Source organism: Erpetoichthys calabaricus, chromosome 4 (assembly GCF_900747795.2).
Source record: "Erpetoichthys calabaricus chromosome 4, fErpCal1.3, whole genome shotgun sequence".
NCBI classification, from domain to species: domain Eukaryota; kingdom Metazoa; phylum Chordata; class Cladistia; order Polypteriformes; family Polypteridae; genus Erpetoichthys; species Erpetoichthys calabaricus.
Window position 1 is genome coordinate 262,105,787 of NC_041397.2, and position 18,111 is coordinate 262,123,897.

Genomic DNA, 18,111 nt, shown 5'->3' on the forward strand with positions numbered 1-18,111 from the left:
TGTCTAACGTGTTTATCCAGGGAAGTGTTGTGGGGAACCTGGAGCCTATCCCAGCAAGAATTATTCATAAGGTAGGTACAATACCTAGAGAGGATGGCAGTCCATCACAGGATAAACACACTCACACACAAACAGGCCAATTTAGCAAGGTCAATTCATTCATCCTGCAAGTTTTTGGACTCTGGGAGGAAACCCACACAAGCACACTAAGAACATGCAAACTCCACAAAGAGAGCACCTGGGGCATGAACCATAGTCTCCTTATGCCACCCTTGTTGTATATAGGCTACTGATAAATAGCTAAAAAGTCTTTTCTTTATAAAACTTGAAATTCATAAATATTGATACCTCAATAAACTTTTTAGTATTACATAATAATTTTGATAAATATATATCGATCAACACTGTGGTGGACTTGTGCCTTGTCCTGGTATTTTTCCTAACCTGCACCCAATGATTGCTGTGATGTGCTTGGCAGCCCCGCGATAAACGGATTAGGAAAATGGACTAATGATTACATATTGGTCCAAACAAACTTTCATCAAACATATGAGATTTTTTTTATTATTAATTTATTATATAGCCTAAAATTTACTACCGATATAGGAAAATGCTGAAGTGCATTCACAAAAAACGCCACAATACTATTTTTCTGAAAATCCAGTAAAACCAGCATGTGCATGACTACACAAAACTAACCACGCCCTCTTTATACACTAGTACTGGATGGTCATTCTTATGCTCTTTAATATGAATCTCCGCCCACCTTTAACTGCTGGCTTACACACTGATTTTCTGTAGGGGATAGTTAATCAAAAGGTGTTGAACCGGTAAGAGTTTCGCATCCAGAATATTACGAAACTCTACCTTTAGGTTATTTAGTGGTTGAATTACAGTGTTAGGCACAAAGGAGACATTACGTGGAAAGTGGGTATGTCCAAAAACACGGAAGTTGTTTCAAAGCAAATCTAGCAGATGATTGGCTACTTAAAAATGAGTGACAGTAATCCCACGCACATTCACTCGAACGAGTGCTGTGCATACGCACAAACATACATTTTGGATTTTTCAGACTTTGACCTTTAAACTAAACGTGTACTGGCACAGTTTTATTCACTGGTGGAAAGGGACTTAAAACAGAATATCCCACCAAGTCTCCTATGACGCGATGTCCTTCTATAACTTTGTACTGTATGTATGTATGCACGAAGCAAGAAGGAGATTCTAAATTTAAAAAAGAAGATGTATCAGCTTGATTCTCTGTAGTGAGACGAGTACTAACAATAAAATCATGCAGAAGTGTTTCGGATGAACAATTGTACGTTTCTCGCTGGCTGTCGAAGATTTCCTGGGTGATTTTTTGTAAGACAAGCCTGCCACGTTTTGAACACGGCTTGTTATCCACACAAAGACAATGGAAATCGAAGATGCTTTTAAGGTGGTGGGGGAATTTGGGATCTATCAGATGTATCTTTGCATACTTATATCGTTTTTGTTGCAGGTGAGTACATAAGTTTCTCCACAGTAATACTGCTCAGTGTTTTGACGGGGTGGGTATCGTCCATCAGGTTTTCCGAACTCATTCAAGTTAGAACTTTAACATAGCACAGAAGCATTTGTTATGATGCAGCGAGTGCTTCGATTAAGAAGAATCAAATATAGCACTTGGTCTTATCGATATTTTAAACGGTATATCTGCCGAATTTTTCGATCAAAAAACATTGACTCGTAATTTAAATGTTAAGCTTTAAATACTCCGCCCATCGCCTCTAAACTGGAAGGGCTGGTTGAAAACTGTATGAGGGTTTTAAGTGCCGATCACTGTTGCGAATATGTACTTTAGGATAAGACCATTCCGTTTAATCGGCCCCTACATTTTGAATGTCAGATGGTAGTTGGTTTTCATTCCGGTTAGGTTTAGTCGTGAAAAAAATGTCAGCGTATTTGGTCAAATAGCTTAAATGAGCATGTGGTTGTTTTCTTAACATATCAATACAACTTTTGCTAAAGGTTTGTTTCAGGCAAATTAATAAATTATTCTGAGCTCACTTAGGCACATAAGATGTTTCAGTGTTCCTAAAACAGCAACCTGATGTAGAAGGGGGAATTGACATTTCCAGTTTAATGCTGTTTTAATGCTGCTGTTTAATCATCATTTTAAAAGGAAACTGTTGAGCAGTGGCTCTCAATTCTCTCCTGGGGACCACATGTGGCTACAGATTTTTGCAACAGGGCAGAGTTCTTTCTGTAAGTGTAATTCACCAATAGTTTAATCACTTAACCTGTGCACTTAAACCAAAATATTTCAAATGTTTGCTAGGAAGATTCATTAGAACAGCTACAAATATAGCACATTAACCACATTATCCATGCTTTTGTTGGTACTGTATTGCAGTAATTATAGTGTATCAACCATCCAGCACAACTTCTTGAATGTTTTTTCTCCTATATTTCATGCAGCTCACCAATTCTCAGACTGAACTGGCAAGATCTTACAGTTACAATACATTTGTAATGGATATATAAAACATTAGTACTGTAACAATTAGAAACTAACTTAAAAATACTACATAAGTAATATCTCCAAGGAATTACATAAATCTGTAGGTGGCTAATGATTTAATTAGACATAAAATATTGATAATTGAATGTTGCTATTACCTTGCAAGTTATGTTCTAATTTTAAAGATATTCATCTGAATAGAACCACCACTTCTCATTTTATCTTCCAAATTCAACAACAATCCAAAACTAATTAAGCAACATTTCCATGCAAACTGAAAAAAAAATCTTAAAACCTTTTACTCTTACTCTCCTCTACTCCTGATTAATGCATTTCTTTTTGGTAACATCGTACTGTATACATTTGGCAACATTACAGTAGAATTTGTAAGTTCACAGCTCATCCAAGAGCAAACTGTTGAACAACTAAATTTCTGGGGGTCCTCCTAAGCAGCTGCTTATTAGAGTGAGGTGATGCATAATGAGGGATTTAAAAACCCGTGTCCTAGAATTTCTGACAGAAATAAATTGTTGGTGGAGAGTGGTGACATGTCTGTGTGTTGGTTAGACATTAAAGTAAGAATTTAATTTTTCACAATACAGGGGTCAGTAAACTTTAATATTTACCTTTCCATCCATTTTATTTCGCTCAGTATTTTAATCTCTGTCAAAAGTAATTCATATACTGAACAAGAACTGAAATAAGGCAACTATTTAAACACAATAAATGCAAGTGGAGATTAACCTTTAAATAAGAAACTGGTCAAATCAGAAACAGCAGGCAGTTTTCCCTTGAGTTCGACTGCACGATATCCTTATTTAGAGCAGACGTGACAAAGAACCTAGAACTGCATTGTAATATTTTTGTTTTATTAGATGAGGCCATCTGTGTATTTTTGTAATACTGTAGTGTACATTCTATTCTTTTTTTTTCTGCATACTCTATTGCAATGGAGGGCTGCATTAAAACACAGTGCTGATACTTACAGCGCCAGGGATCAGCATTTAGTTTCCTGGCTATTTACTTTCTGATTTTAGTGTGCATATTCTTCCCATATCTTTGTGGATTTCTGCTGGGTATCCCTGTTTCCTTTTACATCCCAAAGACATGTTGGTCATATTATTTAATAACGCAGGAGAGATTATGTGTAGTGTGCCCTGAAATTAAATGTCATTGGAAAATGCGAGGCATGGGATCACATTAATTTACCATCACGACTGCCTGATAGCATGAAAATTAATATTTGGGTGTTGAAAATAAATTTATAAAAATGCAGTGATGTTAAAGAGAGCCCATTACTGTTTCAGCCAGCAGCCTGTCCTGCATGGAAGAGTAGCACATACTTGGGCAAACCTCAGTGGGGCTTGAGAAGGATGTCAGAGAAAAATATAAGCAGGAATCCTAAGCAGCCATTATTACTTGTGTTGGTCTCTGTGATTTTGACGAGTGACAGTGGATAGGAGAAAGTGACAGGGAGTGAGTGTACATGATTCAGGGGAGTATGTCTTTACCCTTGAAAAATGTGTGTTTGCCTTTGGTGCTCTAATCTATCTAGAGCTGCAGCCCTGGTCTATGGAAGGAATGTGAACTGATTCACCCCATACCGTCCATACAGTTACCTTGATGTTTTCATGGGGAGAATAGACATTTTAGTATTGCACACTCTGTTTAAGTGCATACTGTGTGTGTCATGAAAAACAGCTGTTGTGTGTAGTGCTGGCTAGAAGTACAGGGCTGCATGGTTTTTGTTGGTGGATTGTGCATCTGTGTTTCTACTTAGAATATGTTTATTCTGTTTGATAGCATTCGCTGTAGCTAATTGTATATTCCATAGTAGCAGGGTGTGATTTCTGGGTTCAGCCAACACTGAAACACTACTTGGACCCCTGATAATCACGGGGTATTTCACACACTGCTGTATTTCCATCCATCCATCCATTTTCCAACCTGCTGAATCCGAACACAGGGTCACGGGGGTCTGCTGGAGCCAGTCCCAGCCAACACAGGGCACAAGGCAGGAAACAATCCTGGGCAGGGTGCCAACCCACCGCAGGACACACACAAACACACCCACACACCAAGCACACACTAGGGCCAATTTAGAATCGCCAATCCACCTAACCTGCATGTCTTTGGACTGTGGGAGGAAACCGGAGCGCCCGGAGGAAACTCATGCAGACACGGGGAGAACATGCAAACTCCACGCAGGGAGGACCCGGGAATCGAACCCAGGTCCCCAGATCTCCCAACTGCGAGGCAGCAGCGCTACCCACTGCGCCACCGTGCCGCCTGCTGTATTTCCTTCCAGGACTATTTCCTAGTTTACCTTTTACCTGATGTTGCTGGGCTTCACTTCCCATGTGACTGTGACATGGAAAAAGCAGATTAAGAAAAGGGGGTAGATGGTAGTATGGTATAGTATGTATTCATGGTAGACTCTTTCAGGAAAGAGTAGAAGCCCTTAAAATGAGAAAAGTGATTACCAGTAGTGTAATAATAAGATTTCTGCCTGCATCATATTAACTTTGTTGTCGCACAGGTTTTTATTGGTTAAGAATAGTGGATGGTGGTTTTGGGGTAGTCATTATGGGCTTGCAATGATGCTTAAAGAAGCTGGGTAACTTTTACATAGGTTATCAAAAAGTCCAAAGACATGCAGGTGAATTGACATTGCTGAATTGGCCTGTTTGTGTGTGAGTGTACAGTATTTACCCTTTGATGGATTGATGCCCTGTCTAGGGATTGTTTCTACCTTGTACCCGATGTTTGCTGGAATAGGCTCCAGCTCCCCTGTGATGAGAATAAATGACTAGATATATCCATACAACAAAATTAATTGGCACTGTTTTGTTTTGGGGCGGCACAGTGGCGCAGTGGTAGTGCTGCTGCCTCGCAGTTAGGAGACCCAGGTTCGCTTCCTGGGTCTTCCCTGCGTGGAGTTTGCATGTTCTCCCCGTGTCTGCATGGGTTTCCTCCGGGCGCTCCGGTTTCCTCCCACAGTCCAAAGACATGCAGGTTAGGTGGATTGGTGATTCTAAATTGGCCCTAGTGTGTGCTTGGTGTGTGGGTGTGTTTGTGTGTGTCCTGCGGTGGATTGGCACCCTGCCCAGGATTGGTTCCCTGCCTTGTGCCCTGGGATTGGCTCCAGCAGACCCCCGTGACCCTGTGTTCGGATTCAGCAGGTTGGAAAATGGATGGATGGATGTTTTGTTTTGTTTTCTACTTTTCTTTCAGTATGCTTTGTGTTCTTTTCGGTTATCGAGTTTGTTAAACCAGCAAAGTTCTCAGAGGGATTATAATTTTATGTGGGAGTGCTTACACGCTAATGACTACAGTGTCTGAAAATAAAATAACACTCATTAAAAGATCTAAATAGATGCCTGCCTTTTTACATTAGGCAAATATTTCATGTTCTTGTATTCCTTACATGATGTGAACATTTAGTATAACCTAATAAGTGTGGTTAACTCACAATCTAAAATAGTGAGGTTTGTAACTGATTCAATATTATGCTACTGTAAAGATTTTAAAATGCGTATACTAACTGTGTCTCGTTAATTTATGTTATGTTTTTCCACAGGTTTATGTTGTTGCTGAAGCTATCCTTATTGCTTTGGTGGGTGTTGCACTTCCATATCATTGGGAATTTGAAGAAAAGCTGATCAACCAAACTCTTGCCAAGCAGATACATAACGATAGTCAAGGGTTCATACATTGGTTTCATGGGGCCAATCAAAGTGAGTTGAGGAAACACGTTCATTTCAACAGCAGTCACACATCTATTGCTTCAGAGGTGAGAGTTTATTCATTTTTTGCAAATAATCTTTTTCCAGATTTCTTATGATCAATTCAGTCTACAGTAACTTTAACATAGATAATTTACTTTGTGAAAAATCACAGTGGTACAGATTTCTATTTTGACATTTGTCATCCTGCGTTGTTTGTTTATGCTGGTAAAGCGGTGCCTAGAAGGTGCTTTCTTTTAAAGTGTATTAACATATATTGTATGTCATCTATCTAGACACTTGCATGACTGTATTCTGTCTCTTGTGTGTAGGGGAAATCATTTACTTCTATCTAAAAGTACTTTTTGAGGTAGTAGTTGAAAGGAAGACATGAGAAAAGGGTGTGTGTACCACTAATCAATGGATTAATTAGAGATGTGTGATGAATCAGACATTATTATATTTGTCATAAATGGAGTGATACAGTTTACTGCTATTGAGTCCAGAGTGAAAATTATGTTATTTTCACTACAGAATCCAAAAAACTGGACTATTATGCTGGTTATGCTAGAGATAATGTCAACTATGTGGTCATTTTTCATTGTTCTACAAATATCAGTGGTGTTGGGAGTCAAATAAAAAAAAAAAGATCAAATATAGTTAGTTGTCTAAAGGTGTGGGTTGCATTATGGCACGGTATTTAATGTGATAATATCCCAGATGCTCTGCAGCTTGAAATGTAGTCAGTTAGCCTTCTTGTCTTTTAGAATGTGCCCAGTGTTTTGGAAAAGCTGTATGCAGACCTGGGGTCTCATGTATAAATGGTACAAATGCACAAAAACGTTGCATATGCCTGTTTCCATGCTCACTTCGAGATGTATAAAAACTAAACTTGGTGTATAGCCATGCACATTTTCATGGTACTCTCACACCATGCATACACAAGTTTCTGCATGGTTATGCAAACAGGCGACGCCCAGTGTCAAAGCAATGCTGCTGTTTCTATGTGGTTTCTCTTTCTTTTTTAGATCCACATCTATGACACAGGCTTTATCAAATACACTAACATTAATTGCATATTGTTTACAAATTTAAAGCACTTGATTGTAATAATTCTGCAACAATATAATGGTGCACAGAATGGCCAAACTACTCCAAATACCGTGGCTGCTTTAGCCCTGTTGCTCTTAGTGCACCACTGAGAGTATTTTAACCCATTGTATTTGTGTGTAGTATCACAGTTGAATAGCAGCTGATTGGAAAGCTCTATAGTGGGTTGTGTCAAGAGCACAGAGGATTTTATCTAGATACAGTTCCAGTCCTGGAGGACATTTGTAGCACACCAGCATCTGCATGGATTCCACTCACCCATGCAACAGTCTATTTGAACTCTTCCATTCTGGCAAACACTTCAGAGCCTTTCCTGCATGGACCTCGAGGCTCAAAAACAGTTTAATCTCAAGAGCTATAAATGTACTTAATCAGTCCATCAAGTGCTCCTGGTAGAACTGTTTATACTTATAATTACAATTACCTCATTGTAAACTTGCACTACAATTATAATATTGCACAACCTGAGCCACTTTATGTATCATTTGTACTATGTATACAATATGTACATGTATATTGTACTTATGCTTTCATATTGTATATTTTTCATTGTTTTTTTATCATTTTTTAGGAAAATAAGTTTATGGGGGAGCTGCATATTGAACCATTGTACCATACAATGACAATAAAGGAATTCAATTCGGTAGAAGAGAGTGCGTATTTACAGATGATGATGACTGCCTTCTAAGTCAATTTAGATTTTCAAGAGCTGTCCTCTTGGAGTTGTGTGCTGTTAGAATACTAGGATGTAAAGTTGATATCATATATTGGGGGTTGGTACGTTTGTCAAACCCAGTACTGCTGCAATAAATAATTCCATCCAGAGTTGTGCGCATCCCAGCAAGCATCTTGCGAGAGGCAGGAACAATTTCTGGACAAGTGCGCCAGGTCATCGTTACTGCTGTACCACTGTACCCCCACATGTTTAATACATGCTTTAATACATTTCATCAAGAAAATATCAACTATACATCTCAGTATTCTAAAATGTACAGTGAGCTGTAATATCATGAATATAATGTATTCTTTATGGCGATCACTGCCTACACACTCCTTTTGGCGTATGAGAAAACCCATTTAAGAAGCATGTAACGATTAACGACTGGGCTGGGAAGCACTTAGAATATGAAGCATTTAATGTGCTACTTTAGTTACAATGTGGTTTGAGGAACTCTAGTATTTTAAATATCAATTTTAAGATGAAGTTTACAACCTTCTACTTTATTGGCAAAATAAACTACAAGATTAAATTGTCAATTTCGAGATTAAAGTTGACATTTCGACTTTAATCTTGATACAGATTTTTTTTTCTTCACTGTGTCCCTAATCTTTTTCCTTCCCTGTAGCCGTAATACACTTTTGTATGATACCTAGGTATTCGCCTTTCACGTCTACTTTGACATTTGACCACTTCTTTTTTGTTTTGGGCACTGTGTGATGTTCTGAACTTGAACTTTTCAGTGCCACTCTATCAATTTCCTTTTGTTGCTCATACCACTGCCTGAACCACCAAATAGTATGTTTTTCCACTTCTCTGAGTAAGACCTCCACTTCTAATTCGGTAAAATTCTTTTTTACACATGCTTTTACCATTGTTTTTTTTATCAAAATACTGAATGGAAGGGGTTATTAATATTGATTTGTATATTCAAATATATAAATTCTGGGAGTAGTCAGGGTGGAGCTGTAGGTGCATGCATGTGCATTAAAATTCATGTTGATTGGGTTTTATAAAGGGGAAATGTGTGGAACTTTGCTTATACACAGTTCTGTTTTTGTCTGTATGTCATGTTTAGTGTGAATTCTACTCATGGCGTTATACCTGAGGCCCCTGGTCCTTTGAGTACTTAGAGCTACATTGCTGTATGAAAATAAGTGTGAAAATAAATGTTGTTGTTGTCCTAAAAATCTTGAAAAAAATCATCAGTGATTCTGGTTGTACTAATTGCAGTAAGAGAGACCAACATAAAAATGTTTGCTTTTAGAAGTTTGTGACGGTGCGAGTTCTGCTCCATGCTTCCTCTTCCAGGAAGAGGAACAGTTTTGGGAGCCTGTTGAACCAAACTCCGTTGGTAATGTAACCGAATGAGCTGTGCAATGTGAACAAATCACTCTTGGAGCCAGGGGAACGTGCAAAGTGCAAAGGTGCTTTTATTAAAAACAAACCAAAACTAAAGGGCCCAAATAAATGGAGCAGTGCTCAAAGTTAATAAATAATCCATACAAAAGAGGTGACTGTATAGGTTTAAAATCCCAATAAATAATTCCATTAAAAAAACGAGGTTAAAATACTGTCTGGAAGCTGTCCCTTATAAAAACCTGGTGCTTTCTCGTTTTAACTGCCAGCTTTCCTGCTTCTCCCATATGGGCCTTGCAACAGGGTAGTCGCCCTATCTGCAGGTGCAGCTGACTCCTACTGGTCCGGTAGCCTTCCGTTCCCTGGCTATGTACAGCCCACTCGTCAGACTGAGACTTGGGTTCCCCCAACAGCCAGGGCGCTCACGCTGGGGTTCAGCCTCCCAGACACCCGCTGTCCATCTGGGGTGCCATCAATGATCCTGGTAACTCCTGCTCCTCTTAAAAGCCAAAGTGTCGGTCAAACACTCTTCCAAGGCTCTCCTCCCAGCTGCCTTTTTTCTTTCTTTCTCTCTGTCTGTATATCTGACTGTCTGTCTCCTTAACCTCCGTCTTATGTTCTTTTTCCTCTGTTTTTCCCCTTTCAATCTCTTTTGCCGGCCTGTACTTATACAGCTCCGCAGTCCCAGCTTCTCAATCACGCACCACAGGAAGCGAATGAAGCAATTGCGAATGATCACACCTTCATGTGCGTCTCACCCCAATTACCTCATCAATTCCCCATGGTGAGCGCGCTCACAGAGACTGACGTGGCCAATGGATTATTTAAAAAAACAGGCATTCTTTCGGAGCTACGGACCCATTATACCACAAAGTTAGTGTACTTGACTGTAAAGAGTTGCTCAAATGAGAACTGTAATAGATCATACAATGAATGAATTAAGTTTTCATGTATACTGTGCAGTATGTTACTTATTACTTTTTTCTCTTTATCATTTACTAGCAGGAGTACCTAGCGTTGCCTGGGAATCTATAACCGGTGAATTTCCCAAATGAAAGAAACACAACATAGAAATAGAACAAACAATTTTCTGATTCATATTTTATTGTAATAGGTAATATAAGTGGTCATTCCAGAACCTTTGGATACACTATATTTTTTGTTTTCCCTTGTGGTGCGAAAATGAACATATTCTGAGGATTGCCCACTCTAGAACATGCTACATAGAGTTGTCCGTGTGAAAAGCATGGATTTTCCAAATTGATGCCAGCAACTTGCAGTGATTGCCCTTGAGCCTTATTAATTGACATAGCAAAAGCCAAACGAACAGGAAATTGTAGCCGTTTGAAATCTAAAGGGTAAACCATTCGGAATCAGTGGTATTCTTGGTATGACAACATCTTCACGTCTTGCGCAACCTGTTATGATAGTTGCTGCCCTTCTCCTGTTGGCAGACAGCCTGCCTTCCCTTTCTTCAGATGTTTCATCTACTCTTGCATCAGTAGCCCTTCTCCTGTTGGCAGACAGCCCGCCTTCCCTTTCTTCAGAAGTTTCATAGGCTCTTGAAGTAGCAGCTGTAATTCTTTGGTACGCCAGACGGGATTGCCTTTCTTCTGGAGTTTCATTGGCACGTGACGTAGCAGTTCTACTACTTTGTTCCTCCACTCTGGATTCTGTCTGCTGTGGCATTTCAGACGCCCTTGAAATAGACTTTTTTCTGGCATCAGAAGTGGACCTTCCAATTCTACGTCTTTTTTTCGGTGGTATGGGTATATTAGCGAAAAGCTGGACAATTATAATGTGCTACATGGTATAACATACGGAATAAGCACCACAGTGAGATGAATTTACCTTATTTACAGTATGTCGGAAAGTGAATAAACAGCACCAGTCAGTCAGAAAGACCAACACTGAAATCGTACTGTGTTGGAAGACAGCCTACCTTCCCTTTCTTCAGATGTTTCATCCACTCTTGAATCAGCAGCCCTTCTCCTGTTGGCAGAGAGCCTGGTTTCCCTTTTAACAGATGATTCACAGGGACCAAACGTGCTGCTAGATGGCGCCGCCGTTAACATCTGTTGCAACGTGCGGCTATCTTGTCAATGATAAGTACGGGGATGTGTGCCAAACGTTGTGTCGGTGAAAAGGTGCCCTGCGCTTCACCACAAACATTTTTCCCAACCAAACATACCCCATGACCACCTCCTGGTTACAAAGGAGCCCCATCCCCAGTTTGGTGGCGATCGGACGCACGGTGCAGATTTGTATGGCGGACAAACAAATATACATACATACACACGTACATACATCGACTGTGCTTTATATATTAGATTATCTGATATTTTTGTCATTTACTTTTAATGCACATAATCTAACAAATTTTCTCTTAAGATTTATCTTTATTTTTGTCAATGGATTTGAAGCATAATAAGTGAACTGAGAAACCTATTACATTTAATACAGACATAATATGCAAATTTGTAATTATTTAAATGAGGGATGCAAAGCATATTGAAAGCAGACGCTCCCTCATCCCCCGCACTTAACATCCCTCTGTATTATGGGTTTTGCAATTAAATGCTGGTGTATAGGTCATGTGACATGTTTGTAAGAGATGTTTCCTAAACAAAGCAAAGGACCAATTAAATGGACATGAGGGCAAAAATTTCATACAGGAACCAAAAGGTTTCTTATAACTCATCAAACCATAGATGGATAGATATATTGTTCAGTTGCTTTATCGGGAAAGAAAGGTCTACAATACAAACTGTAAATGAACAAAATGTCTTATGATAGGTGACATAACCTCTTGAATTTATTATTGAATGACCAAATTACCACTGACGAGCAGAGTTGAAGATCTACCCTTGGCAAAGACACCACAAACCACTGGGTTCTCTCTGTATGTAAAAACAGTCATCTTCAGACTCAGTTCTAATCTAAGGTAGTCTGGGCTTCTAGAATCAATCCCACTCAAGCCGACACGAGAGGTTAGTGCCAAAGAACAAGTTACAGTCCTGCCTCTGTGAGTCATAAGCCAGTCGACCAAATCCGTGACTGGCTTCACTTCTTTGCATATAATGTATGTGCTGATAGAGACATTGTAACATCCTGTTACGCAATTAACTGGTTTTACTGTGGTGTTCTTCTGGGACTTCGAGAACCTTCCCATTTGGTGCAAGAATCTTAATGTAACCATTGTTGTTATCAAAATGTTTGTCTTATCAAGCCCACACAGTTACCCATATAACTGACAAATGTGCCCTTAAAGCATTTTTGTTGTGCTCTGCCTTTTACATACGACCTGTGGTCTTTTCCAGAAACCCCTTCATGGCAATGTGCTAAAATGTTCTGCTTGAAATAGCTTAACAGTAAAAATGAAGCCAGTAAGCTAGCAAAATTCCACATATTTATCAAGATCGGATGGAGTAATGGTCCCAGACACACACCAGCTGGCAAACTGTGAGACAAGTTATAAAAGCACCTACCAGTGATGTACAAGGATATTTTTAATTACTTTGTTTTGTCTTGTCTCTCTGAGTGAACTGTGAGATGAGAAGAAATTACAAGAGCACTAAAGTGTGTCAGTACCTTCACAATGTTAAAATGGGTTGGGTTTTCCTAAAATTATAGGTACCAATAAAGGAGAGAACTACATCAAGTGGCTGCTCGTTCAGTTGTCAGTTGCGGTGGAAACTAGTGGGCACTTCTGTATTGCTGGACAAAAGTAATGCAGCAATGCTGTACCAATTTGCAAAAAGTAAGGCTATTTTCATCATAATTTCAATTTCCCTTCCTATCTCAGCAAGCATAGGTATTTACTGGCATATTAAGCCTCAAGCAGGTGTTATTCCTCAGAATTCATCAGGCAAGATGTACATCTATGCTGTCACACTTAACTGCTTTGTGGTTTGTCTGCTAATAAACAATGTATTTTGCAAAACCAAATAATTTGCACATTTGCTTGTTGGTGACTGGTCTGTCTTGTTTCACATTTGATCATTGCTATCCCTTCCAAATGTTCTGCATTAATTGTAAGCCTTGTAGACTTCCGCTTACTTAGACAATATATTGGGTATAAACTACCTAAACTGATGCAACAACACATTCAATTTAGAACACTACATATTTGAACACAGCCGTCTGAGACAGTGTGGGATGGGTGCAAAATGTCTTGTGCTTTTACTGGGTAATGCCAGTAAAATAGTCTTTAAAATATTGGCATTAATACCAATATCCTTAAATTATGTGATTGTATTCATCCATGATTAATGGATCTGCAACATTATACACAAACACACAGAGTTATATGTAGAAGGTTCTATATGTATACATGTATAAATATGAGTTTTTAGATATACACAAAATCTGAACTTTCTGTATTCATGTTTTAATTTTCCTTTTTATCTAAGTTTCTAGTAGACTGACTTGAAAACATTAAGAGACTCTGAAAAGAAAAGTAAGCAAAACTTTTCTGATAGAAGTCCCAAACTGGCCTTGAAATTTTTTGCACACTTTAGACAGACTTTCAAGTAGAGAGAAAAAACAAATATAACACAATGGAAAGAAAGAGAGCAATTATAGAAAGGTTTTCTTTTTTTCTCTGTGTAAACTTCTACTTAAAGAACATTATGCAGCTGCATCTGCTATCACTAAAATGTAAAAATATAGATTTTTTAAAATTCTTGATAAATGAATTTTAATTTATTTTTATTTAAGTCTTGCATTACAGAGAAAGACATGACCAAATAATAATAATATAATTTGAATAACAAATATCTACTCTTGCATTTACATGGAGGAGGCATTCGCTAAATGCAAATTTGTACATTTATCAAAAAGATGGTTAGGAATTTGACACTTGACAGAATATCCAGAACAAGGCGGTACATGCAGTGTTGTCTGCTAATTTCAAGTTCAACTGTGAAATGTAAGAGACTGTCAAGTTAGTGAGATGAAATATCAGTGGGCCAGCCCTGTCCCAGGTCATGAATCTGTTTGCCATGGAGCTTTTTCTGACCTGGTGTTACCCAAGTCTGAGCAACCAAAGAGCAGATGACAGAGAATGGAATTGCTCCATTTCTTATACCTCATTCGCACTTCTGCCAATGTGGTCATGGTGTGTTGGTGTTGTTTAATTACTTGTATGTTACCTACTGTAGCCTGCATTATAAACTACATTTGCGTATATTATACTGGAACCACTAAATAGACAATAATTGGTGTAAATTGATCATGCTAATATTTATATCTATTTGGACTGAAGGTTAAGATAGACTTATAATTCATAAATGATACATTCAATGACTATGCAGTCTAACACATCTAAATAAAAAATCCTATTAAATACATATTTAGAAGTTTTTTTCATTCTGACATTTGCTATTTAACAGCCTAATCTATACAAATTTTCAGTCTTATTAATTACTTCTCTTCTCCAGATAAGAGCTGTGGTCGTGGGTATCATATAGTTAAGCACAACCTGAGCTATGACAGTGCTAATTGTGCACAAAAGCTGAACCTTGATTTAATGTTTTGTTTTTTAATATTTAATAGTTTGTGTAATTGTTAGTGCTTTGGTATGTTGTCTTGGAACATGGCAGTCCAATCCATATTTATTGCTTTTCCCAAATATTATAGCAATCCCCAGGGGTTGTTGTTTGGTGGTCGTTGTTTCTGTTACACAAAACTGTTCAATAAATTAGTTGAAATAATTTAATCTGCATAGGCAAGAGATTAGAAATTAATCACTGAGTTATTTCTACTTTATACAAAATACTAATATGCTTGAAGGAAGTATGCAGTTAATTTCAATTAAAATTAAAACTTGACTCTTTCTTGGTGGGAAAAAAAAATTCTAAATTAACCCAGCATCTGTGATGCTTATCCTCAAAGTTATACTTAGTCTGATTTTGTAATTTCACCTCTTTGCTGCAGCCAGAAGTTAGGTTTTCGTTATTTGTGCTGATTAGTGTGTATATTTGGTACTGTACTGTAATTGCAACTGTAACATCTCTGTAAAAGCACATTGTGATGGTGCATGTTTTTAACAGCGTTGTGTAAAGATTAAACAATTAACTTTTTTTTGCAGAATTATTTCATAATTGGATAATTTGAACTACTGCTTACTGAAATGAGTTACGCATTTGTTACCTCATTTCAGGTGCTATTTCATTGTGAAGTGACAATATAAAAGTGTGATGTATAATATGACAGGGGCACCAATTACAAGAGAACTTTTTTCTCATATTTCAACTGTAACCATTTATTTGCAATACTAAAATTCAATTTAATTTGTGGTGCGGGCTAAACTGAACAAAAAATCAATGTCTACTTGAATTTCACAGATTACACAAGTGTGCTAATATAAAACTTTTTTTTTTCTTTAGTGGTTTCTAATTGAAGATTGGGCCTATAAAGTCTCTCTTACAAGTTCCTTATTCTTTGGTGGTGTTTTGGTAGGAGTGCTGGTCTTTGGCCAGCTGTCAGATGTTTATGGAAGGAAAAAAATGTATCTTACTGGTAAGCAAATAATATATAAGAACATTAATAGTTATAGTGTATGCATTATGACAACTTAACTGTTTAAAGTACTGTATATACGGTATGTGGTAGCAGGTTTGAAAATGTAATGTGGTATAAATAAGCTGATTTTTTTGTTTGAATGTACTGCCTTTCCCATCTGTAACATATAGGAAAAAGTAGGCCCTTTAATTCAGCTGTTTTGCAGAAAGTTTATGGGTGAATCCATGTTTAGCATACTCACTGTCACCTAAGTAAACAATGCAGAATGTGTTCATAGCTAATGTCACCATGCTATTTCTGCTGTGAAAATTCCCTGTTATGATTTAGTTTAGCCTTTTTGGGTATTGATAAGCAGAATGTCTGTGGGTTGCCGGGAATTCAAAGAGGAAAGCTATATTATCCTCAGCCTTGATAGAAAAGCAGAAAATGTTCAGTAGCAATTTCTCTCAAGTTAAGTTGACACTCTTTGCTTTCTTTAGCTTGTATGGTTTTTGTTGACTATGAATATGATATTAAACCTGTACACTGAATAAACAGTAGATAATAAGACTGAGTCTGAGATGGTAGATCAAGAAAAAATGATCCATTTCATGTTATTTAGTGGCTTTAAGTTTGACTTCAGTAAAAAGGGCCGATTAAGTCGTTTTCATCTTATAAAGATGAAAACGGTTCAATAATGATTTTACCCTTTACGTTGCATAAAGATGCATTTTTTAATGGGGTGTGGAGGCTTTTGACATCTACTGTGGTTTAAAAATATCATCTTTGCTTCAGAAAAAGAAGTTAATAAAATATCATTGCACAGTAGGTTCAATTGTACTCTTACTGCTCTTACTTGCTGCATTACCCATCTAAGATGAGTTGAAATCTGAGTAATTCAACTAGATGTCATGATTTTTATTTGATGCATGGGTTGCCCATATGTGTCTGATCCCTTTCTCTCTTGTTAGCATTGTGTTTTGCCTATTTTTAATTTTTTTGTTCCTAATCCTAGCAACTGGATGGACACACAGATATACAGACACTTGTTCACTTTATTAAGATGTATTGTTCAGCTCATTTTGTTTAATGTTCAGCACACTAGCAACACAAACTAAAACTGACTTTGTAGGTTGAAAGTTTATTTCCAAAGTGAAACAAAATGAACATAAAATATTATTTATAAGCATCAAAGCAAAGTACAATATAATTTAACCTTTTTTGAAGTGAATAAATTACTTTAAACTGTTTTTTTAACAGTAAATAACAAATGTCAAATGAGTTTTCTGATTGCAGAACTTTATAAAGACCACAGCACACATTCAATTAATAAACACTAAAGGTAAAAAAGTAAAAATGTAATTAATGCATTTATCCACTGATGCAAACGTGCAAAGACAAACCCAATATTGCTGGTATGTTCAGGTCTTCAAGACTTCTAGATTATGCAGGAACACCCATGGTAATGTTACTAGCGTTACAATTTGATCAATCTAGCTTACATTAATTAAGTGGAATCGGACATTTTTTGTTGCTGGTCAGGTTTTCTCATTTAGACACTTTCTTTGTGTAGTGGGGCTTATGCATTTTTTTATCTTTGTTGTTAAGAGTTGTTTTCTTAAAAAATAAAAAAGGGAGCATAATTAATGACTTATTTGATACTATTATTTATATCCTTATACTGAACTGCAGCTTATTAATTTTGTTAATTAAGTCACCACAAGTGGTGATCCAACTTATGAGCACTGCTTTTATTTTCTTTAACAATGGATGTCATTAACAGACAAGTATGGTCTTGCATACTTTTAATCTGTTGTTTTAAAATGAAAGATTTGGGGTATAAATGTGTTTAAGACATCATTGCACAATATTTTTATACTAGCCAACCCGCGGCGTAACATACGCCACATAATTATGTATTGATGGGTGAACACTTGCTGAACGACACAGTTGTCCAAATGGGGTGGGTTTGTGGATACCACTGTGAGTGAATGAAAAGATGGACCTCTGGAGAGAGCAACATACAATTGTCCGTGACTGAAAGCGGGATCGTCTGTGACGATGGAGGCCACGCTGGTGAAAGTTACTTCGTCGGTAGGGATAAGTTTCAGCACTTGTTCATTAAGGTGTAGCGAGTCTTCGTTGTTGACGTTTAATATAGCTTGCGTACTGAGTTGTTCCGGAGTCACAGT

The 18,111-nt window shown here is 37.6% G+C and overlaps 1 protein-coding gene across 1 annotated transcript in view; it reads left to right on the forward strand.

Moving 5' to 3' along the window:
• Positions 1–1,025: 1,025 nt before the first annotated feature.
• Positions 1,026–18,111, forward strand: part of LOC114650832 (solute carrier family 22 member 15-like) — a 55,109-nt gene continuing 38,023 nt past the window's right edge. The window contains exons 1-3 of the mRNA XM_028800719.2: positions 1,026–1,501; positions 6,084–6,296; positions 15,805–15,937. Of these exons, the coding sequence (XP_028656552.1) occupies positions 1,415–1,501; positions 6,084–6,296; positions 15,805–15,937 (433 nt within the window). The 5' untranslated portion in view covers positions 1,026–1,414. The remainder of the gene's footprint in view (positions 1,502–6,083; positions 6,297–15,804; positions 15,938–18,111) is intronic.